Source organism: Rhinolophus hipposideros, assembly GCF_964194185.1.
Source record: "Rhinolophus hipposideros genome assembly, chromosome: 14".
NCBI classification, from domain to species: domain Eukaryota; kingdom Metazoa; phylum Chordata; class Mammalia; order Chiroptera; family Rhinolophidae; genus Rhinolophus; species Rhinolophus hipposideros.
The window spans coordinates 41,964,561-41,988,794 of NC_138060.1; the positions used below are offsets into that span (position 1 = coordinate 41,964,561).

General features: G+C 38.7%; 1 protein-coding gene across 3 annotated transcripts in view; it reads right to left on the reverse strand.

Moving 5' to 3' along the window:
* Positions 1-24,234, reverse strand: part of ZNF385D (zinc finger protein 385D) — a 741,991-nt gene that overhangs the window by 274,679 nt on the left and 443,078 nt on the right. The window contains exon 1 of one of the 3 annotated variants that reach the window (XM_081073231.1): positions 11,248-11,549. The exons of 1 other annotated variant lie outside the window; for it this stretch is intronic. In XM_081073231.1, coding sequence (XP_080929357.1) covers positions 11,248-11,269 — 22 coding nt within the window. In that variant the 5' untranslated portion in view covers positions 11,270-11,549. Of the gene's footprint in view, positions 1-10,415; positions 10,443-11,247; positions 11,550-24,234 lie in introns of those variants that run through there. One more of the 3 variants, XM_081073230.1, reaches the window with a different exon arrangement.

The following is a 24,234-nucleotide window of genomic DNA, read 5'->3' on the forward strand; positions in this document are numbered from 1 at the left end:
TGGAGGTGCTGCCTTGTTTGTTTGTGTGAGTGTTGTTTTAAGGGTATTGATTGTTAACACAATGACAGGTCAGGAGATGGAAGGCACAGTCATTAGCTGCAGAAGCCTTCATATGTTGTTACCGAGCTCGGAAAAACACTAATGGATAAACAAGGTCGACAGGAACACAAGGGGCCAGTTGAAAATGTCCCCAGGTGGCTCAGCCTTAGCTAGGCCTTTCTTACCCCAAACAGCAAACAAAAACCATTAGTATTGATATTCAGGGTAGGCAAACTGTGCACTGAACCAAGAATGACTTCACCCCAGCTTGCCCATCAGATCTCAGGGCAGGAAGTGATTTACAAGCTGCCCTCTCTGGATGGAGATGATACAATAAAGATGATTCATGACCATTTATACATGATCTTTGAGGTATATTTTCTTTTCAGTCATAGAGAGGAATGCAGAGTCAGGTCTATGAATTCGTGGTAACAGCCATTGCCAACATGAGTGAGAATGAACACTGTGACAGAGTGTTGAGTGCTTTGCCTATGCCATCTAATTAAATCCTTATAATTATTCTACAAAGTTGCATTTATTGTTCCTGCTTCACAGATTGGGAAACTGAGGCTCAAAGAAATCAAGTTACTTGTGAAAGTTCTCTAAGAGGAAATTGGTCTTGAGAGTTGAAGCCACAATTCAAACATGATCTACAGGAGTTAGGGTGACCAATTCACCCCAGTCTGTATGAGACTTCCTTCATTACAGCAGCGAATGTCCTACATCCAAGGAACCTCCTTAGTCTCAGGCAAAATGGGATGGTTGATTACCGTAAGGGGAACTCTAACCATGGACCATTCAGTATCTTGTAGAATAGAAATAGAACCACGTAGGTTAGAGATTTCGACTTGATTTCCTATCCCTACAGAAAGCAGTACATCAAGTTCTAAAGCCTTCCCACTTAAAGTGTGGTTAGCAGACCAGCAGCACTGACGTCATCTGGGAGCTTGAAAGGTAGGATCCTGGGCTGCACCCCAGACCTACTGAATCAAGACATACAATTTAATATGATCCTTGAGTGATTTATCCCAACACTAAATTTTGAAAAGCACGGTTCCAAAATCCTTTCCAGAACCATATCATTGTGATCCTGAATCAGCTAGTGTAGCATGAATCTCTTTTGGGTGCTAGCTCTATAAAGGGTCCTGAGTAGAGAGGAAGGGGGACCATCTATAGACTTCCACTCTGGAAACCAGGGGGTCAGCACTGGGCACTTTGTAAGCAGGCCCAGACTTCATACCATGGACTGATTTCCCTAAGCGGAGACAGTGTACTGGGGAGGAAAGAACACAGGCTTTAAATTCAGATTGACCTGGGTGGAAATCAAGTGGAAACCTGATCCAGATGTCTGGGTGACCTGGGGCAAGCTGGGAACTCCTAGGACGCAAGGTGCAGTCTATAAAGTGGTGAAATTACCCATCTCCGTGGTTCTCAATTCTGGCCATCCTTCAGCATCAACTGAAGTGTCTTAAAAGAAAATGCAGATGCCTGGGCTCCACTCCCAGAGAAGTGGATTGAATTGGACTGTGATGGGGGCCTTGACAATAGCATCATTTCAAAGTCCCCCAGGGGATTCGTTTGTGCAGCCAGGAGTTAGATCCAATGATCTTCCTCTTAAGGATGGTGGTGAAGTGCCAAGAAATAACTCACACCAGCACCTGGCACCAAGCAGGCGTTCAGGCTCTTTTAAATCCCCTTTCTGTCAGCGTTGGCCACGTCACCTATCTGCATCAGGGCTGCTCTCCACCAACAGGAGGTGAGGAATTCTCTAAGGAAATCAAGAGACTCATAAAGCCTATGCCTTGGGCTGGTCACTCCAATTTTCTTATTTAATAAATATGTTACAGTTAGGAAAAATCAGGCAACAGTGCCCCCCCCCCAAAAAAAAAGGAAGTAATTTACCAAAAGGTTAGTGTTTAGGATCTTACATGACATCTTTTTAAAAAGGAAACTGTAAATAAATAAACAAACAAACAAAGAAGCAAACAAACTGCTTTCAATGTACCTTTTAGCAGATAAAACTGCCTTCAGATGTGTCTCTTGGGAATCACCATCTCTCTCTAAGTTATAACCTCCCATTCCTCAGGGCAGCTACTTGAAACACCTAGTGGTAATCATTGCCCTCCATAATATACACAGCCAGGGCAATGCTCCCAGCAGCTACCATGGCAGAGCCTCAAAACAACAGCACCTTAAGTTATGAACTATCCCAGGGCTTTACCAGTAGGTTTTAGAGGGATGTTAATGATTCCCTATGGAAAGGGCAGAATGTTTTGCTTTATTTATTTATTTATTTATTTATTTATTTATTTATTTATTTATTGTTTTTAATAGGAGGGCTGGTCAGCAAAAGAAATAAGTTCAGAAGTCCCGCAACACAAAGAAGGATAGATAAAAATCGATACCAAATCTACTTTCCTTCCAAACAACTATTAATAAACTCTCCCAACTTCCAAGGTGTCTATCCCCATTAAAGTCCTGAAGAGGAAGGAAAATGAGGCAGGGAATCTTTATGGAGGGTTTTCTGCCCAGCTCACTTTCTCTCCACTGCCTCTGCTTCTGCAATTTCCCTTTGTTATGGAATAATGACAAATAACAGATTAGAAGTAGCCTCAAAGGTACATCTAACCCATAATACAAGGGGCTATTTGAGAAAGTAACCAAATGCTCCCTTCCTCAGTGCACTAGAAATCTCTGCTGGAATGCTAAGCTGCATAGCTGAACATATTTCCAAATTGTTATTTTTCTTTCAAACTCCGCTCTTTTCCTAATTCACTTGGTTTTTCACATCCTCATAACAAGCCCCTTTTATATGGCACTTTGCAAATTATGAAGCTCACATTCAACATCTCATTGAACCTTGCTGTTAGACCGACTTTTTAACCCATTGTTAAGGGGAAAAGTTGACACAGAGGAGATTCACTAATGTGTTCGATGACACATTACCAGAAAGTGACAAAGTAGGTACTTGAACTGGGAGGCATTGCTGAAAGCTCTTCAGCTATACTCCTTTCCCTCTCACTTTTATCTCCCTCAAGCGAAACCCTCACTGATAAACTGAGATTTTTTTTTGCAGAGACCCTGTCTCATTCAAAGTGCTACTTAAATCAGGTATAAGCTCTCCCAGGTGCTTGACCAGTTTGCCCTGAGATCTGTTTCTTGACCTTTCCCTGGACTTCTCAGGTGCTGATACCTACAAGACGCATTGCCCAGGTTGCCTTGTGAGTTGGCCTCTGTCTCGGTTCCACCAATGAGAGGCAGAGGCAGTGCATGGGAAGGTGGGCAAAAGGGAGAGGCCAGGGTATTCCTCTGTCTCTGTCTGCGCTTAAGGCTAAATCTTTCCATTCTTCAATGTCTTTGGCTTGCCATGATTCCATCTCCTACCAGAAGGCCCTAGGCCCTGGCCTCCAGGATGCTATCTCCTCTTTCCATTATACAGCTACCAGTTTCTTGCTATTGCTAATATCTGGGTTGCCTTATCATCCCTCATGTGGCTTCCCAGCTCTTCTATCACCCATATAACAAATTATCTGCATTAAAGTCCTTCTCTGTGAATTAGTTGGCATGGTTTCTGTTTTCTGGTTGCCCCAACAGAAATAATCACTTTTTTCCCCCAATTTTTAGACATTTGTATATTGGTTTGGATACAGCGGGGGGGTGGGGGGGAGCAAGAAAGAATCAAATTTTACTGACAGTTTAACATGTACTTCCTGGAGCTTGACACTTTTATATGCCTTGTATATTTCAGTCCTCAAAATAGAACTGTGGGAAACATATCATCATTATTCTCCTTTAAAAAAAAAAAAATCTGGATATCAAAAAAGTGTGGTGGCCTTCCCAAAAACACAAAGCCAGTAAGTGGAACAGCTAAGGCTGTAACATAAGCCATTTTTTCCTCTTTATCAGTCATGCAATAAAGACTAGGTCAGGACTCCATCTTGAACAAATCCTAGAGATGGTGTCATTGTAAATATCAGTGTATACCACAAACGACTTTTTTTCTTTTTTTAAACAAGCATTGAGTTAAATAGTGAAATAGGAGTAATATATAACATATAATTAAACAAGCCTTAATACATGACACTGTCTTGGAAAAACAAGCAGTAGAGAAAACCTGGGTCCTGCCTGAGGCCGATTCATGCGTTCTAATTAGTATTTTTTCCTGATTATTATGAACTGTTTGATATACAAAGATAAGGCAGAATAAATAAAAGTACGAATTATGTTTAGGTCTCTGTTATGAATTGGATTCCACAAAGTTGAAACACAAATACAGCTTACATCCCAATCATGTGTATTAATTTCTTTAGCTATCAGCTGGGATATTTGTTTCTAGCATTATTATTACAGATAATCTTCCATTTATAAAATATCCCCTGGGCTGTGCTGTAAAGAGCAAAGAGCACTGAAGTTAGCCTCAGAAGTACTGAATTAGAATCTTGGCCTTAATATTTACTAGCTGTGTGACCTTGAGAAAGTTGCTTCAGTCATCTGAGGCTCAGATTCCTCATCTAAAAATAGGAATATTTATATTTTCTTTACCTCCTGCAATGGATCATTTTGAGGATTAAAAAAAAGCATAATATTGATGCATTTGAAAAACACAAATTGCTAAAAAAGTGTAAAGGATCATGGTAATTAAAGTACGTTTACATTCATTGTTGTATTTTGGTTTTCAGAGCACTCTGCCACAAGTACTTGCCCTCATCAGCAAAAGCCATGAATATGAAAAAGGTTAAGTGTGAAGAACAATTTTACAAAAGCCTTGCAAACAGTGTCAAAATTATCACCATGTTCTTCAGACTTAACAAACAGCAGTCTTGGAAAAAGGTGACCTTCCTGGGCATTTTCGGTGACTTGTACAGAGAGGGTTTTCCTTCCTGTCCCAGCCTCATGACAATACCAACACCTGGGGCAAATCCACTGAACCAAGTGAAGCTAAGAACTGAAGTGGTGATCAGGTAATTGATACAAAATGTAATTCTACCATCCTCTGTGATGATTTTACGTCTTCTTCAGACTTTTTGGTACCGTGGTGTTAATATTCTAATAGATCTGTGTCTCTTTTTATATTGCAGAGTCCTATGACAAAGAAGTAAATGGAAGCAGAATAAAGATTGTGAAATTCCTTACATTTATTGTGAGATCTAATTTTAAAGGTCTAGTCCTTACCTTTACAGATTAAAATTAAAAACAAAAACAAAACAAAAAAAAACACCAGCTAATGTTTCAGGAGCAGGAGTGTCTCTTTTCAATAACATAAATACATTTTCACAGGGAACATCAGCCTTAAAAGATCTGCTGAGGAAGTGGATTCCCTTGTCCTCTAATCTCCAATACCCCTTCAATCTTGCACATTCAACACATATTTTAAGGGTCAATGTGCCCAGCACTGAGCTGAGCAGGAGCTAGGATACAGATTAAATAACAGTTATCCATTGAAGAACTCAGACCACCAAACCCCACCCTACCCCACAGTCCCCATCTCCCACCAGGCACAAAGGTGTTTTGGGGCAGACAGCATTTTCTCAGAGCACCAATCCTGACACTGCTGTTGATTTCCCTTCTGACCTTGGCCAGGTTACTTTTCTCTTTCCTCCTTACTTACAGAAATGTGATATTGCAAGTGGGCAAAAAAAGAGAAAACTGAAATGTTGATAAGGAGAAGGGGTTCAATGCATTCCAACCAGTGCTCTGAGGAAGGTTCATATGCATTTCAGGGTTTGGAATCAAGAGGGTTTCACGGTAATAGCTCCAATATTAAAGGCTGTGCAAACCTGGAGTTCACAATGAAGGCCGACTTCCAGCTGCTTCATAACGATTTTAACGCTGCGACAGAGCAAAGCGTATTCCTATTTTCAACCCTAGCAATTTGGTTCAAGCATGATCTCAACCACTTTAAGCTTTGATATTTCTAGCCACCTCTTATGCTGTATTTCCTTTAATGCCACCAATCATGTGTGAAATTCTGTTGCAAAACTAATCTTTGTGGGAAATGATATGTAATGGCTTCTTTAAAAAAGACAGAGGGAGAGGGAGGGCAGCAACTATGACCTTTGTTGTTTTTTGACATGTTTTTCATAGTGTAAAACAAATGGAAACATCTCTTTCTCAAGGTCAAAGTAGAAATAGGTTTCTGCTTATATAAACACTGCTCTTTTTTAAGCTGGAAAAACCTTGAAAATTATTCTTATGACTTGATTTAAAAAAAACCTCTCATGTATGTAATGGTTGCCAAACTTGATAGCTAGCTGCACTCAAAAATAGTTTAATTTCCTTATTAAGTCAGTACTTAATGTTTTACCTTTAAATCGTGTGAAGAGATTTAGGAATCCACAAAAGATGTGAATGAGGAATAATATTTGAGTATATGAGGCACTATTCAACAATCCAATGTTAAACACACACACACACACACACACACACACACACATTAGTCAACACATCTTATCTTATCAAGGGAGGATTCAGTCAAAAGCAGCTGTGACCAAATCTTCTGGAAAGGAAGTCAGAAACCACTAATTTAAATTTCTCATTTGTTTTTTTCTTTTGAACAATTATGCCACCTACAAAAGGGTAACTTTGCAAGTCATCATTATCTCATGAATTTTGGAACTTATCCCTTAAATAAACCCATCTCATTTCCATATAATTACAGCAACTAAGAAGATCTATTTAAAAAAAAAAAACAGGAAAATTTTTAGCTCAAAAATTAAGGATGTAATAAGGAATCATGTTACTGGCTTATTGATCAAATTTGGGATTTTATTCCTTAAAATAAGAATTTCATATGAATTTAAAGGAGAACAATATTGAGGGAGAAATCTTGATCAGTTTTGAAGTTCTCTTAGATTTCATGTTCCTACATATGACCCTTCCTGACAGTATTCACTAGTCACATTCTCCACCCCTGTTATATGGTAGTAATTTATTGCATGTCATTTAGATTCATTTGTAATAAAACATAACGGTAATGACTTCAAACTTTTAAGGGGGTGGGGGGTCTACACTAACAAGGTCCTTCCTGAATTATTCTCTCCCCCTGTCAGTCTCAGGAAGAGACAAACACCTCCAGAGTGTTTAGAAGACTTTTTTGGACCTAATTCCCCATAACAGATCATTCAGTACAAACTAATTAGGACAAGTTAAATGTTTCCACTGAAAACACCAAAAAAAGAGGAATGTTTTTCATTGCTGCCTGCTGCTTTCTGCTCATTTCCTTCCTCATAACCAAGCCACTTAACTGTTTTTCTAACATACTGCTTTAGAGGTGAACCTTGGTCCAGCCACCACCAAAAGTATAAATGCTGGGGAAAAATAAATAAAAAGTATAAATCCCAGGAGAAAAACAAAAGTCTTTCTTATGACAATGTACAAATGTGACTATTATAGACAGGGGAATAAGTTTTTGGTGCAGAATCTTCCTAGATGTTTTCCTAGTTGCTGTATTGAAAGCTTCCTCAATTAACTATTTCTTGTTATGCTAGGCACACCACTAAGTATTTTGCCTATTTTCTTAAGCAGTTTAAGACAGTTGATCCACAATTAACACCAAGCTGAACTCAAATGGCTCATTCCCGCTCTCTAAATTTTACTCTCCCTTCCCCCGAGGTTTAATTACTATGCCATTAATAGTAGCATTTGGAGTGAGCGCTAATATTTGTCGCTCTATTCTGTTCATTTGTTTAAGGTGTATCATTTCTTTTATCACTTCTCTCTTCGTGTGGCTGATATGGGGCCTAATAATGTCCTGATTTGGGGTCACGTAGAATTTCCCCAGTGCCGTCAGCCTCCCTTTTTCTCTCCTGATGGCAAAAGGTTATAACATGGCACCTCTCTGGCCAACCATGGACAGTTTGTGAGGTTGACATGACAACTGGCAGCGACTCACCACTCCAGCAGTGGAGAAATGTGTTGGGCCAGATGGAAAGGGGGAGATGATTCAGACATACGGTGCTTAGCACTGGAGACGGTACACAGTTACAACCTTCTGCCAGGCTCTGAGAAATAGCTGGGGTGCACTCAAGCAAAGAACTTGCCCTTCATACCAGCACACTCCTCTTAACCAAACTGTAACCCAGCGGCTCCGGTCTGTTGTGCTGACAACCACCCACGGCCTCTCTTCCTTAATCTGGGGAGAAGTCTCCCAACTGCCTGGCTTTTATTTCTGGATAAATTTTTAATGGCTATTCATCCTTGGCACATGTAATTTTTAACTATGTAAAATATTGATGGGGGTGGAGAGGGTAACTTCATAAGCATTTATTACTTTCCCTTACATTTACAGTAAATCCCCGTCAGGTTGCTGACTGGGATTTTCCTTATTTCTTTCTCCTATGTGAACCTTACTTTTAAATCTAAGAAATGAATGCAAGATCCATAGAATAAGTAACAAAAGTATTCAGGATGACTGAACAGCAAACTCTTAAATCACGGCGCAGTAAGTGTGAATGTTAACAATTATTGAAAACACTGCACTACAATTTCAATAGGAGATAAGAGTGAGGCTTAAGCCATTCAAAAGGTTCCATTAGTCATGTAAATCTGAGACCGCACACTCAAAACATGAGCTAGTCTTGAGAACTGGTAATATTACATATTCTACCAAGTTGCACATACACAACTGACTCCAACTGAGCAAGGACAGGATCCAACTGTCCAGTCCCTAAGGGTAAGGAGGTACACAGAGAGACAGACAGGCTGAGCCAGCCAGCTCAGGCAATGATTCTTCAGTTACATTTGAAGGCAGGGGTACAACACTGCCAAATTAGATTATTTAGAAGGGAAGTAAATATCCTGCTTGCATATCAGTTTACCCATGTTACCATCATGCTCTTCATCACTCCCGCTCAGGACACAAATAAAAGAATTCTAACACCTCTACCCCAGGTCCACAAATCACCGGAAAAGCCCAAGAATGCAGCCCCGCTTTCTCTTTGTTCCTGTTCTCCCGGACTTGATAAATCATTTGCAGTTCAAAAATGAAGAGAAAGTAATGAACAACCAAAACACAAAGTAAAAGCATTGTTTTGAAAAATTATCTGAAATAGCTAAAATTTGGGATACACACACATAAATATATGCACATAAATACACACACACACACACACACACACACACACACACACACACACACACACCCCCTAGTCTAGTCTTAGGGATTTGCCAACATTAGAATGCTACTGAATCTTAACATGCGTGGGTTGGATTGCTTCTTGCCCTCATTCTTTGCCACGCATTTTATTAGAGACAGGTGGGCTCTCAGAGTTCTTGATGCCTAACAGCTTGAGCAAGGGGCTGCATAGCATAACCTGAAAGAAACGGCATTCCTGAATACACACGATTTCCTCCTGGAATAGAAAAACATATCTCACGCTGGAATTATGGTAAGACTGAACCATGCTCGTGACACAGAGGGCAACTTTAGCCTTGCCTTTAAAAGAGTATAGTTTCATCTGAAGTAGGACATCACATTTCAATTTGGACTATTAAAAACATGCATTGCACAGTGAAACTAATTGCCCTGTGAATCACCCTGCTTTACAAGACAGCCGGACTAGCGTGCAGTTAGTAACATGAGCTAGCCCAGTGAACATTTCTCCAATAGCCACATGATAATCCAGTACAGCACTATCTGACTAATACTTTCAGACTATACTGCTACTCTGGTTAACACTACTTCTTCACCACAATCACATAAGAAATTGTTGCAAGAGGCTGAAAACTTAAAGTAAAATTATAATCTACTTTCCATTCCTCAAATATCATTACAGACACCAAAATTGTATTTTGTCCAAAAGGCATATGAGCTTTACAAGCTTTTCCATTTAACAAAAATATATTCACAATAAACGACAAACACTTGCTATTTAATTAATTGACAATAAACAAGGTTTTCACCTCCATTGACACCCCAGGGAGAAGAGGCGTTGTTTTAAGTCTGGGTTCTGCTTATATTTGGCTCTGAAATGAGGATTGTTTCTTCCAAACCAATTTTAGTCATTTTAAGACTTCTTTCCTAATATGACACAAACTGTAGGGAAATCAAAACTACTGTCAAGACAGCTAAAGGCGTTCAGCTTTTGCAACTTGTGTTCCTTCCATACTTTTACAAGTGTTTCAAAGGCGCAAGAAAACAAAACAAAGCAAATAGTACACAAAAATAAATACCCAAGGAACTAATATTGCCTCAACGTGCTTATTTAAATATCTTTTTAATCTAAAAAATGACTCTATATTTCAGGTTTAAAGTCAATCAAGAAATCACCCGGAACGTTTTCCTCTTGGAATCCTTCCTTAGCCCCTCTCCAGTTACTCTCACAAATCTATTAGTATCAGATAGATGCCCTTAGATGATGCTGCGGGATGAAACTTACAGAAGGAAAGCATAACTTCAAGGAGGAGGAAAGGATATTCAGTCCTAATCCTGGGCTTCTTATTCAGTGAAGGGATTTTGCCTTCTCTCCTAGCAGTTAAGTTGCAGCGTTACAGTGCAAATGTACCGCTCCCCGCCCGCTTAAAATGCTCCACTGATAGCCCAGATCTCAGCCTCAACATATTTCCTGGACATGCAGGCAGCTCAGCTGAAAACCTAAGGGAGCCTTCCATCGTGGCACACAACTAGGTTGCACAAATATTTCATAGCTCCGAGACCTCTAAAGGTTTAAAATAATATGCATTTTGGGCTAGGCTGCTCTAGTTAGACGGAAAACTGGGATGGCATGGAGGAGTGTTCTCAGCTGCTCAATCACTGCACGCCAAAGAATGTTTTCCCTTTCTGCCTCAGAATTCGGGAAATGCCAAGATGCTTAATGAAACGCTGATACTGACTAACCTTTCACAGCATCAGTGGTATAAGAACTTTGTTTTACATTCCATTAAGTTAGCCCATGACTTCCCACGCCGCACCATTTCTCCTTCTTCACTTACCGGTAGCTAAAAAAAAAAGCCAACTGCATGCAGACGAATCAAGGCAAAGTTTATCCACCCACACCCCTGTCTCTTTTCTTTTCCAACTTAAACTCGTCCGGGACTAATAAACAGCCCCAACTGTAGCACAAAGGAAGCTTTGAAGGCTGCACCAGCTTGGTCCTCCAGTTGCCAACTGGAGGTAGGTTTAATGTAATAGATTCTCGCGGTTTAAAGATTTTTTTTTTTTAACTGGCTTGTCTGCACCCCCAGAATTACATCATCAGAGTTAACACTCACCAAAATACATTATGTTTCTCATTAATCAGACAGCTGGAACCCCACCGCGGCGTCTTCAGCATCGGCTAGCACCCAAGGCTGACACGCAGAGCAGAGCCCTTTCATGCTACATTCGGCGGAAACGTCCCCGGCGTGGAGAGCGGCGAGCGCCCCGCGTGCGTCCTCCGCGGGATGAGCGCCTCGCAGGCTGCCTCGCCCGGGTTACGATCCCCGGCAGCTGGAGCGTGCGCTCGGGCTGCCTGCTGCACTGCCCATCCTTGCTGTAATCCGACTCCTCCTTGCGATGTCCTTGCCGCGCCTGTGACATCAGGACTGAGAGTACCACAAACAGACCCCCCCCCACCCCACCCCACCCAACCCCCGGTTAGCAGCGGCTCCATGAGGTGCTCCGCTTGACTGCCTGGACCAACCATGGCTCTCGGGAAGCTTTGACGAGCCCAGAAACCGGGAGGGGGCGGAGTGAGGGGCGCAGGAGGTTCTCTTAAAGAGAGAAGGGTCTCTGGATCCAAATGGGAGCACACGGGGGATTCACCAGTGTGCGGGTGGGGACGTGGTTAAGGCGAGGTCTGCCATTAACGTGTAATTAGACACACTTTTATCCCGCCCCTCCCGTAAATGTCATCATCCTCGCCAAAATTTAGCGTCCCCTACCAAGTTAAAAAGGCAGTGGGAAGAGGAATGTTGCCTCGTGTGCCTGCGTTCTCTCTGCTGTGGGCTTGAGGGTTTCTTGCTGTTGGTGATGTTTATACCCAAGAGGAATAAAAGACTCAAAGGACCATTGCTAGGGTAATAGAGGTTTTTTTCCACTTAGAAGTGATCAGATCATAGAAAGTTGGCGAAGAGTTATTTTCATTTCTTATTTTCTGAGCTACTCGGTTGATGGAGAAATGTGAAGGAATATAACTGGAATAAAAGTCTCCTCCCAGTTTCACAGGATCACATTTGCTGCCTCCCTTAGTAGGTAGTACTGAGGCTGAAATGATCTTTGACCCCTAAAGGGGAGAGACATTTAGCCTAAAAAGCAACCAAGATTGTGTCATAATAGCACTCCGGTCACCAGTATAACACACACACACACACACACATCTATTACATTTGTGATCAACAGTCGAGAAAGGCAAAGCTTAGCAAAGCCTCTGGCTCCTCCAATGGTCTAATGAATTGCCGTTCTTATCCTACATAGAAAAAGGCTGTTAGAAAGAAATCCCTGAAAGCTGTGCTGATTAATACTTAAATGCTCAGCAGGGAAAATAAACCCACAGAGCAAGTTCAGTTTCCTAAGGACTCCTCACTTTGCAACCCAACTTACCTACTGGGCTATTTAAACTTAAAACATTCTACAACATTTTTTGAATTTAAGAACTGAAGATAAAGAAGTGTGGCCTATGAAAGGAAGCAATTGATATAGTTTTAATACGGGTGTTCATAAGCCATGTTAGCAAATATTTCTACATTTCTATATTAAAATATTCAAAGGTCTTTTTTGCACAGTACTGTATCTGTTGATGCATTTAATGCATATCAGAAGTAAGGGGCTGAAGCTCCTAATAACAGCTTTCTGTGCCATCTTGCAAAACAGCTTAACCCTTATTTCCTCTCTATGAAAGGAACACTATCACCAATATCCTCTCTCACAATGAATGATAAAGAATTTGGTGACTGGGATAGGTAATCATATATAAATCAGAAACATTGCAGTGAGTTTTAGGATGAATCGAGTGATGTTCTTTTAGAAAGAGTACTCTTCATGTAAAAAGATTTGGAGGAAGACAATGTAAATAATAAAGAATATTTACTTTTTCACTCCTTTTTTAAAATTTTAAAAAAAGTTACAGAAAAATACTAAAGAAAACACAGAAGTGTTTCCCCCGACCGCCCCCCTCCCCTTTGGACAGATGGAAATCATCCAAAAGCACAATTAATGGCCCTTCCCTCAGGCAGGAGAACCATCTGTGGCAGAGCTTATTCGATATTCATCAGCTGTCTTGACCTCCTACAGAGGCTAGGGGGCACTGTAGTTTAATGTTAGAGTTTTTGGTCCTTTTGAGTTCCTGTAGTTAAGAGATGCAAGCATTGAGAGTGGAATTTAAAACAGATTTGAGAAACTAAAGGACCGTCTTAACAATTAATAACACCCTTGCATTTGCATGGTATTTTGCATTTACAAGGTACTTTCACTAATGTTATCGTACTTAGTAACTGAGGTATAGAAATGTGTACATTATCAAAGTCACAAATGAAAAACCTGAGGCTCAGGGACGCAACTTTTTCAATGATGTGGTCATTAAGGAACCGTTATCTTACTACTTGTATACTGAATTTATGCTAGAGTCCCCAGCACGTTTCTTTACTCAAAAAAATAAATTATAAATTTTCCATTTTTAATGGCTCAGGTAATGGTCTTCCCCAATTAAATTATGTCACTGCCTGTTCCAGAAAAAATATATATGTCTATATCGTCACAAATATAGAGGCAGAGAGTATCTGGTAATAGGACATTCCAACCTTTGCCTGGTTTATAGAGGGTTATGCCTGAAAGAGCAGCGTGTAGACTCCAAAAGTGTATGGCATCCAAGAAGCAAATGAGTGTTACATCCCCACAACGGAATTCTGTTCAACCAAAGGAAGGTGTTCTCTTTATTTAAAGGTGTGTGCCTCTCTGCCCTTCAATTAAGGATTATCTGGAATGTCAAAGTCTCAGATTGAAACACTGCTTATCTCTGGGCGGATGATAAGTGATTTTAATTTTAATTTATGATTTCACTTAAATGTTTTGTATATATTGTAATTATAAAAGGAAAAATGCAACTATTTTTATTTTGAAACAGAATAGTATCTAAATCATGGGACAGCTAGACATGGGGTTGGGGACGTGCCAGGTGTTCCTGAGACACTCCTATATGTCAACTCAAGAACAGAACCCGGCAGTTTCTAGTAAGGACTTGGTTCCCTGGCCTTTACTTCTCCATAAGAAGATCTCAGAAGCTGGGAGATTCTGACGGTCATTGCTTGCCAAGTAGAAATACACATTTCACAATTAAAACAAAGGACGCCCGAAAAACAGTTACATATTTGGGGTTAAAACTTCAATAAATCTAAAACAAAAATCCTAAGTGATAAGAAAAATAAATGATGGTAAGATGAGAACTTTCTTTCATCAGCTCAGCTATCCAGATGGCTGCCTGCCTGAATCCCTCACCTCTTTCATATCTTGCTGAAAGGTTTGTCCTACTCTCCCTTTTCAGACTGCCATGGATCCTCCCCTGGCATTCCCTAACCTGCTACCTTTCCTTATCATTCCCCGTAACAGTTACCACTATCTGACACACTACTGTAGACATCTGTTTATTTTGGTCTTTCTTCACTGGAATATAATCTCCATGAAGGCAGAGATTTTTGTTTGTTGTTCACTGTTGTGTCTCCATCCCACACAAAGGTATCTAGCACCTGATGCTCTTCAATAAATATTTGTGAAAGAATGAATGAACATACTGAGTACAACTGTATTGTGTGTAAAACATCATGCTTTTCTATGTGCCTACACTCAGTTCTTCGAGGTTGATGGTGTCTTACGCAAAGTGTTGACACCAATTGAATTTGTTCTTGCTTAGCAACAGCTGTAATCTTAAATTCCATGCAGTACAGATGCTAGGTGGGACGGCAGGCCATAGTTTGGAAGATTGCTTGTCCTTTTGAGTTCTCATAGCTGTATGGAACAGAAATTTAGTGTTGAGTTAGAAATTTAGTGTTTTGTTAACAGAATTTAGTTAAATTTAGTTAACAGAAATTTAGTGTTGAGTTAGAAATTTAGTGTTTTGTAGGCCCAGTTGTGTCTTGCCATTGCCTTCCCCTGAGCCTTAGTTTAGTCCACTTTCATCTCTTACTTATACTCCAGCAATAAAATTTTACCTGATGTTCCTGACTCCAAGCTTGCCCAATTCCAATCCATTCTCTATATTAGATTCATTATTATCTTTTCAAAACAGAGATGGTCAAGTCACTCCCTTACTCAATACTCTTCACTGTCTGTCTATTTCACTACCAGGGTATATAAGGCCTTTCACAACCAGGTCTCTGATTACTCCTCCATTTGTAAATTATCCTTCACACTCTTCACTCCAATCCTATCGCTGACTACGTTCCCTTAAAGACTATATTCTCTCTTACCTCTCTCTTTACCTGGACATTTCCTATTCAACCTTGGGTCTCTGTTCAAGATTTATTTCTCTGAGTCCACTTTCTTAAACTTGAGACTGAATGAGGTGATGCTGCTATTTTTTTTCCATATAGTATACAACATTAATTCCTTCTCTAGCACTTAAATATAGTGTGGGAATTTCCCTGTACTTCTCTGTCTCCCAGATGAAAGAAAGAGGATGCTCTTTTATCTCCATGACCTAACACAAATCGTTATTTAATAAATGAATCCATTATTTACCTATTCATTCACGTCAATATTTATTGAGTAAATTCAATATTTTCTGAATGCCTACCTTATGCAATGAATTGTTCTAGGTGCTGGATCTGGATAAAGAGCACTGCAGAAAGTTGAAAGGATATGCCTTTGGGGTATCTGGAAGAGCAACAAGGCTGTTGTGCTACAACAGAGTAGGTACTTAAGAGTATACTAAGAGTTGAAGTCAAATGAGTCACATGGAGCCTAATTCAGGAGTATTTTGTAGGCCATATTGGAAAGACTGAGTTTTATTCTGATTTATATAGGATGCCTTTGTAGTAACATGATTTGGCATATTTTAATAGGTTCACTATAGTTAATGTATGGAGACTGGACAAAAGAAAACAAGGGAAGAGGCAAGGTGACCATTTAGGAAGTCTTTGTAAAAATCTAGAAAAGAGTTGGTGGCTTGGACCGGAGTAGGAGTAGTAGAGGTGATAAAAAGTGGCTGGAGTCTATACATATGTCAAAACGGGTCAGTAGGTGATGGAAGAGGGGGAAAAAAGGATTATTCATGATTGGGGACTGAGCAATTGAAAGGATGGAATTTCCACTCACTGATATGGAGAAGACTATGGAAGAACACACTTGAATGGGAGTTAGCTGGTAGTTAATGGGGGGCATATTTTGTTTGAGATTCTTCTTATATATTCAAGTAGAAATGTTCCATAGCAGTTTGACTATGAATCTGGAGTTCAGGGGAGAAGTTTTGGGTTTCATATTTAAAATTTTAAATAATCAATTTAGAGATGGTAATTAAATCACTAGACTCATGATATTTGCAATGGAGTATAGATGAAAATGGAGAAGAGGGTTAAGACTGAGCCCTTGGACATCATAAGCAAGAGGCGAAGTATGTGAGTATTTGGTGATTGAATATTTGTTGAAAGACTAATAATATGTTGAAGGAATACTTGTTGACATATGAATGACTTTTGATGGAAGGCTATTTATTTTAAGCCTGAGTTTGCCTCTGTCTGATATACCACCATCCACTGTCAAAACAGTTTGAAAAGTGTTGAAATAAGTAATTTGTCAATACGAGATTAAATGCCTAGTTCAATCGATCTATGTAGTGTTTTGATCAGAATTTTTAGATTGTGTAAACACAGCTAAAAACTCATAAATCATTTTTAATCCTAGATTCTCACTTAGTGCTTCCATTCCAATTAATGCCTAGGGACCATAGTCTAGAAAATTAATTGCCTACCAGAAAAAATGTGTTGATATCTTGATAAGAATAAAAACCTATAAATACTATAAAAACCTATAAATTCTTCATCTCATTCATTCATTCGTTACAGTTTCTTGCTTCTTTCCCCCCCAAAAAATGGGCATGAGTGTAGGGCACATCTACGACATTCATGCTATATCCAATGCCTCAGTGTCTAAACAATAGGAGGTATGCAAGAAATACTTGTTGAGTGAATAAATATCTCCAAAGTCTTCTACTTCTAGATGATGCTCCATCTTGATCATACTGAGAATATAGTTATATTCTACTTGGAATGTCCTTTTTTATTCCCCTTTATTTGTCTAACTAGTTATATTCACCACCCAAAACTACCCAGATATTTGACTTACGTATGACTCACATGTCCTTCTAATGAGTTGCAAAGAATTATTTGCATAAATATTACAATATATATCAGATTGCATTTCAATGATCTGTTCAATTGTCAATACCTCCCAAGTTAATGAAGGCCCTTTGGAATCATGGAAAAAGTGAGATAAATGTTAATTCCTTGAGTGTTTTAATATACCCCAGAACATAGTAGAAATGTATGCCAAAGACTAAGGACATGGTATTTTGGGTTAGTGACTGGATTATGCCATTAACATCAGACATTGTCCAGAATTTAGGAAGAAGCAACCTTTGCTGTGGTTGGAGATAAGAATTGTGATTACACAGACGAGGAAGAGACATCAAAAATAATCTTAAGACAGAGAGAGAAATCCCAAAGATCTGAGAAAGTGCCAGCCAGAAACCAGAGGGCTAATCAGACATCAGGCAAAAGACAGATCAGAAATTTTGTGCGTGGAGCAGGTCAGGAGGCAAAGATGGGAGCCAAGTACCAGAGTCAAGGACATAAAAGTTTAGGTAGAGTGGTTCAGAGGAAGCTAATCACCTAGCTGCTTTTATAGGTGGCTTTCATTAGTACATTTGCCCTGATTGATTAATATAGTACCAATTCCCTTATAGCAAGAAGCATCACAAGCCACAGGCTTCCTTTCTGAAGGCTGTCAGATTATCTCCCTGCCATGCCTCCCTTTCTTTTCTTTTCTTTTTTTCCCCAAAACCCTTCAGGAAGTTGTTTATATTTTTATCTAGTGTTTTATAAGGGCAACTCCGGCCTCTTGTTGGTAGCCCCAGACCACCTAGTTTGGTGCTTCACTCATGGAAAGTTAAACTGTTATAACTATTATCATCACTGGAAGAAGAAGGAGAAGAGGCATGGGGAGGGTGAGGGAGAGGGGGAAAGGGGGAAGGAGAGATCCTATATAACAAGGCACTGAACTCTAATGTTTAAGCAATCACCCTAAAGCACTTAGTATCTTATTTAAGGAGATGAAGCATATATCTAAAAACATAAGTAAAATCAAATGTAATATAAAGTAAAAGACAGGTAAATAATTTAGGAAGTGTATGTAAGAGTTTGGTAAAATATTAAATTATGATGGTTTCAGGCAAACCTGGACAAACGCAGAAGAAGCAAAACTTAAGCTTGGTCTTTTAATATTTGCTCAGATTGACACAATGTATAAAAAGTTGCCAAACGACAGAAAGTGGGTAGGATTGTGAATGACATGTCTGGGAGACCAAGAACAAATTAGGATATTTAAGAGCAATTTTCATAAAAGATTTTCATGCAAAGAAAAGTTGGAGAGGAAAACACAAAAGTCACACTGGATATAATCTCACATTCCAGGTTAAAAGATTTGAATTTTATTTGGCAAATAATGTAGGAAGTGTTAGCTGAATGAATACATAAATGAGCCTAAAAATTCTTTCAAGGACAGAAATGTAATAATATGGCTCCTAAGTTATTTGGTGACGCAATAGGTTGAGTTAAGGCATCTTATATTAATACATCGTATAGCAGGTTGAAAGATCTTATACACTCCAGAGGTTTCCAATTTTTCTTAAAATAAAATTAATTTATGGTTCCTGGGCAGCAATTTGAAAATCAGCCCTCTTCCCAGCCGGCCCCATAACAAATGTATTTGCAAACAAAATGGAAGAAGAAAACAGCATCATATTGAATTTATTCTTTTGCTTAAAAAAAAAAAATCCTTCAAGATAAATTGAGTATAGCTGTAGTAAACTTGGATGCTTTAGGTCATGGGCATTCCATTTTTGTATATACTTTGATAATAACTATATGAAGTGAGCAGAGAGACAGTGAAACTCTGCCCCAAATGTTACAAGAATTCACAAAGTAATTGAAAGTGTCTCCAAGTGTGTATAATTCTGTGCCTCCAGTCAAATACAGTAGATGGAAATTTGTTTGGTTTCCTCTGTCAAATGTCTAAAACACATAAAGGAAATGTGTAAACAGAAAATAAAATATTACAGTTTCAACATTCTTTTAATTTTATCCCAATTTCAATCTTGGCTTTGTTCAAACATACTAATAATCCTAAGGGCTCATCTTTGATCCTTTTGGTGAATAAAATAACCGAATGTGATTTTTACCCTTGACTCAAAAGTGTCAGTTCTAGAAATCTACAGTATTTGTCACCATGAATACCATTTAACTGCAGCAGTACCCAAAGGAACTCTGCACAGTCACACGTGAATACAACTGGAGGAACTTAATTAATCTTGCTGTCACTTCCATGATGCTTTTCATTAGTTTTGCTGCTATCTGATCAACCGGCCTTCTCCGTATTGGAAATGCTACCCACAGTCTCTTGCAAAAGCATTTTCAAAAGGTAAACAAAGACTCACCTTTGTGGTAGGGAGCTTTTATGTAGATGGACATTATTACTACTACTCTAATATGGAGGTAACCCTCACATTTCATGTTTAAGATTATAAAGTCACAGGAAACATAAATATCTGGTCTGTCCCCAACTGAAAAAGTGTTTTAAACTCTAAAAATATATGGTGATGGAAGGAGAACTGACTCTGGGTGGTGAACACACAATGGGATTTATAGACGATGTAATACAGAATTGTACACCTGAAATCTATGTAAATTTACTAACAATTGTCACCCCAATAAATTTAGTAATAAAAAAAAACTCTAAACACAAATTATGTATTTGAAATAAAAGGTCATATTTTTCTTCATATTCTTTTTCATGAATACTGATGCGTAGTGCAGTATCAGGAACTGTATTGACTAAATATAGAATTTAATTCATAAGAAATCTAGATTTTTCACTGACCACGGAAAATAGAGTAGTTAAAAGTAGATTAGATTAGACATTTTGACAGAGGAAATGAGGATTTATCTGATAGAACGAAGAAAGTGATAATTCAGTGATGATATTGGCTTTCTTGGAGTTATATTTTTAAAAGATTGGTTTAATACGTGTATATTTTAAGTATAATTTTATACGCATTGTTTTTTTGCATTATTTTGTCAATGCTGACCATAGTTTAATTTCCTCAAAAAATTGGAAAGATTTTATAAAATGTTATCACATTTTGACTACAATTGACCCTTGAATAACAAGGGGGTAAGGAGTCCTGACCCCCGCAACAGTCAAAAATTTGCATATATCTTTTGACTCTCCTAAAACTTAACTACTAATAGTCTGCTATTGACCAGAAGCCTTACCAATAATAAAAATTGTCAATTAACACATCTTTTATATGGCCTATGTATTATATAATGTATTCTTACAATAAGAAAACTAGATAAAATAAAATATTATTAGGAAAATCATAAGGAAAATACATGTATAGTATTTGTGGAAAAAACTTCACATATTAGTGGGCCTATATAGTTCGAACCCATGTTGCTCAAGGTATGATAATCAATTCATACCTCTGGGATAGCCGTGAGAACTAGAAAAGGAACTCACCAATAGCTCATCATATGTAGTGGACTCTGTTGGAGAAATATAAGAAAATAATGTGGCCCCTTTTCTCCTTTGCGGAAGCCAGCCTCCAGAATAGCCCCGAGTGATTCTTGTTTTCCAGTAATCACATTCTGTATAGTCCTTTCCCACTGAGACTTTCAATCAACCTCCAGCATCAACTTGCCAGGCATGTGACTAAGCCACCTTGGAAGTGGATCCTTCACCTTGGGTCAAGCCTTCAGATACCTGTAGCCATGACCAACATTTTAAATAAAACTCCTGAGAGACCCCAAATCAGAACTAGCCACCTGAGCAACCCTGAAATTCCTGATCCACAACAACTGTGTATGATAATAGACATTCATTGTTGTTTGAAGCATCTGAGCTTGGGGTGGCTTTGAAAACAAACAAACAAACAAACACACAAAAAATAATAGATGACTAATATATCATGGAAATTTAGAGTCTAGTTGTAACGATGAGATTTCGGTACGTTAGTTAAAATTATAAAAATGTGATCTAGAGATCAGCTAAGATAGAGATAGATATAGGGCCTTGAGGATATATATCCTTTTGGGTCCTGGTTTCTTAATCCATGAAATGATGGTGTGGGAATGAATAAGGGTCATCAATGCAAGAGCATGTAGTGGTGAAGGAAGTAAGACAGCTGCATAGGGTTTATAGAGAGTTACCAGAGTTTTGGAGGTTTAAAGAGGGTGCCATCTGTCAAGGGGTACCTGTTACTTAGCTTCAATTGATAGGATGCCATGAGGGAATGTAGACCCAATGTTGCCAGATTCTTCAATTTTTTTTGCCCCTAACTTTTACATTCTATGACTAAAACATTACCTGTTTGATAAAAATTTTCACTTAACTTCAATTTGAAACCATGGTGGTTGGAAGTTATAGCTGAAAATTTTTCTTTTTTTTCCTTTTTTTTTGCATTTTCCAATATCTTTAAAACTTTATTCAAGGATTTCTGTTACTCCTTTCAGGTGTTCCACCCATTCTTCTCTTCCACAATCATCTCTACCTTTTTCTCTCTATCTCACAATTAAACTTCTAGCATTCATCTACCAACAAATGTTACTCTCTTGATGGTCCACTCATATGGTGCCTCTTCTAGGAGGCTGTTCTTGATTGCTACAGTCATAATTAGTGAATACTTTTCTTGTGTCTCAAGAATTCTTTATCCCTTGAGTCCTACTGAGTGTGTCTCCCTGTTTTTAATGTGAAATTCCATTAGGCAAAATTAATACATCTTATTTATTTTATTGTCCAGGGCTGGAGATGAGGATCAGAATTATACAAAAATGCCTATCTGAGATGTACTTCCCAGACCTCCCTAAAATGACAGACTTGTTGTTCAGCTCTAGAAGTACTGTAGACAGATGGCTTTCAACTGTCAGGCCCTCTAGTTATTGTTTCAACTGCTGGAAGCTGCCTTGCCAAGGTTTCACCCCTTGGTGATGAACCGTATCCAACAATAAGTGTGGGAGTAAAACATTGGGCCACTCAAGCTCTCGAGTATCCAAAGCTATCTTTGGATCTGCAGCACAGCTCAACTTCTTCCTCTCCCCACTCCAATTCCTCTTCTCCTTTCCACAGTGCTGACCAAGATCACTCCCTAATAAACATCCTGCACGTGAGCCTTCATCTGAGTCTGTTTCCTGGAGAACCTATCCTGTGGCACTCCCACTGAGTAAGTACTCAATAAATGCATGGGGGTATAAATTTAAGTCCCAAAGATTTACAGACAAACAAAACTAATTTCTCAAAGAAGAGAGCATGGTTATTCTCCCAGAAGCCCTTGAAATTGCTGGGTAATTTAGGAAGTAAGCCCATCTATTCTCCAGAGACTTGTTGCTTTTGGAATTAATGTGAGGAAAGGAAAGACTAAAATTTAAATAAATGTCGTGGTCCGTGTACTCTGTCTGAGTAATAGTGATGGTTCTGAGCTGTCAGGTCTCCCAGGAGATATTCAATCATGATGCTCTCCTTTTTCTCTTGAACAAGGGTAATCACTCAGCATTTTATCTTTTCTAGAAGGTGTCATTACTTTGAAAGACAATAAAAGTCTCACAAGGGTTTCTATACAGTGGAAAGTTTTCTCTTCACTTTCAAGAAAAAAAAAAAGAAAGAAAGAAAACTAAAGGAAAAAAGACCCTAATTATTCTGATTGTGAAGAAATACATTAGCTTTGAGGAACTTCCATAATTTTGAAGTATAAAATTTCCTGGCAAGTTCTTTCAAACTGAGTAATTGATCATGTTCTTTAGTGCCTGTAATATATAACACATATCCTTTAAAATTAAATTGTTTTAATTAAGTAACTAAACCATTATTTCTGGAGGAAAAAATATCCTTTGCTTCAGAAAAGTCTGTGATGCAGAGATATGTACGGAGAGTCTACCCTAAAGAAACTATCAAGAATATGTTCCTCTTAACCTCTGACTACGTGTTACTAACAGGTAGTGGAGTAAAACCAAGCAGGTTATCACCTATTTTCAAGTCCAATGCTTAATCTGGAATTCATTTAACTTTTTTCATTCAATTACTAATTTCACAAATAATCATGAGTATCCATTTGTCAAGCATTGTGCTTGGGGCTAGGGATATAGGAATGATCAAGATAGATATTGTCTGTGTCTTCATGGAACTTACCGTTTTCCAAAGAATGGTGCATTGTAATGAAAGATGAATCAATGGCTGCAATAATCTGTTGAAATGCAGAAAGAGAGAAAATGGTGGGCAGTCAAGGAGGTTAGAGAAAGACTTTTGAGAATATAACATACAAGTTGAAGGGTGAGGATAATTTACCCTGAAATTAGTTAGATAAAAATCAGGGAAGAGTATCCGAAGCACAGTTAGTAGCATGGGCAAAGGTCCAGAAGAAAAAGGAGTATGGGACACAAGCTAAGAGATGTTCAGTAAGGAGAGACAGGAGACAGTGGTATAGAATGAGGTAGGACAGCTAGTTTGGAGGCAATCATGAAACTGAAAGTAGGATTTGAAAAAACAGAGAGGGTTTAATCAGGAAAGTGATGGACTGCATGGTTACACATTCAAAAGGTACTAGAATAGTTAACTACTAAGAATTCTGTGGAACTAAAGCTCTCATGTAACCATGCAACTCTGAGATAAGCATACACAGTAATACCGTAAATCTCTGGTGTAAGCCAAGTCTTTTTCAGTTCAGGTTTTCTATGTGCCATCCAATGAAATACAACAGGCAAGAAAAAAAATAAGAAAGAAAAAAAATTCATGCATGGCTGGGCTTGTCTTGGGAATCGCCAATTCAACTAGTAGTTTCCAGGTATATCAGCTTTTTTAGCTGTCATAGATGCTTAACATTGAATAAAAGGATAAAAAATAAACAGCTGATTGTTTGACATTTGACCCAGAATAGCATTCAAATGATGGAGTCAGTGTGCTGGCTAGATTGGATTCTGTGCCACACACATATCAGCACTGAAATACTACAATATTATATCATA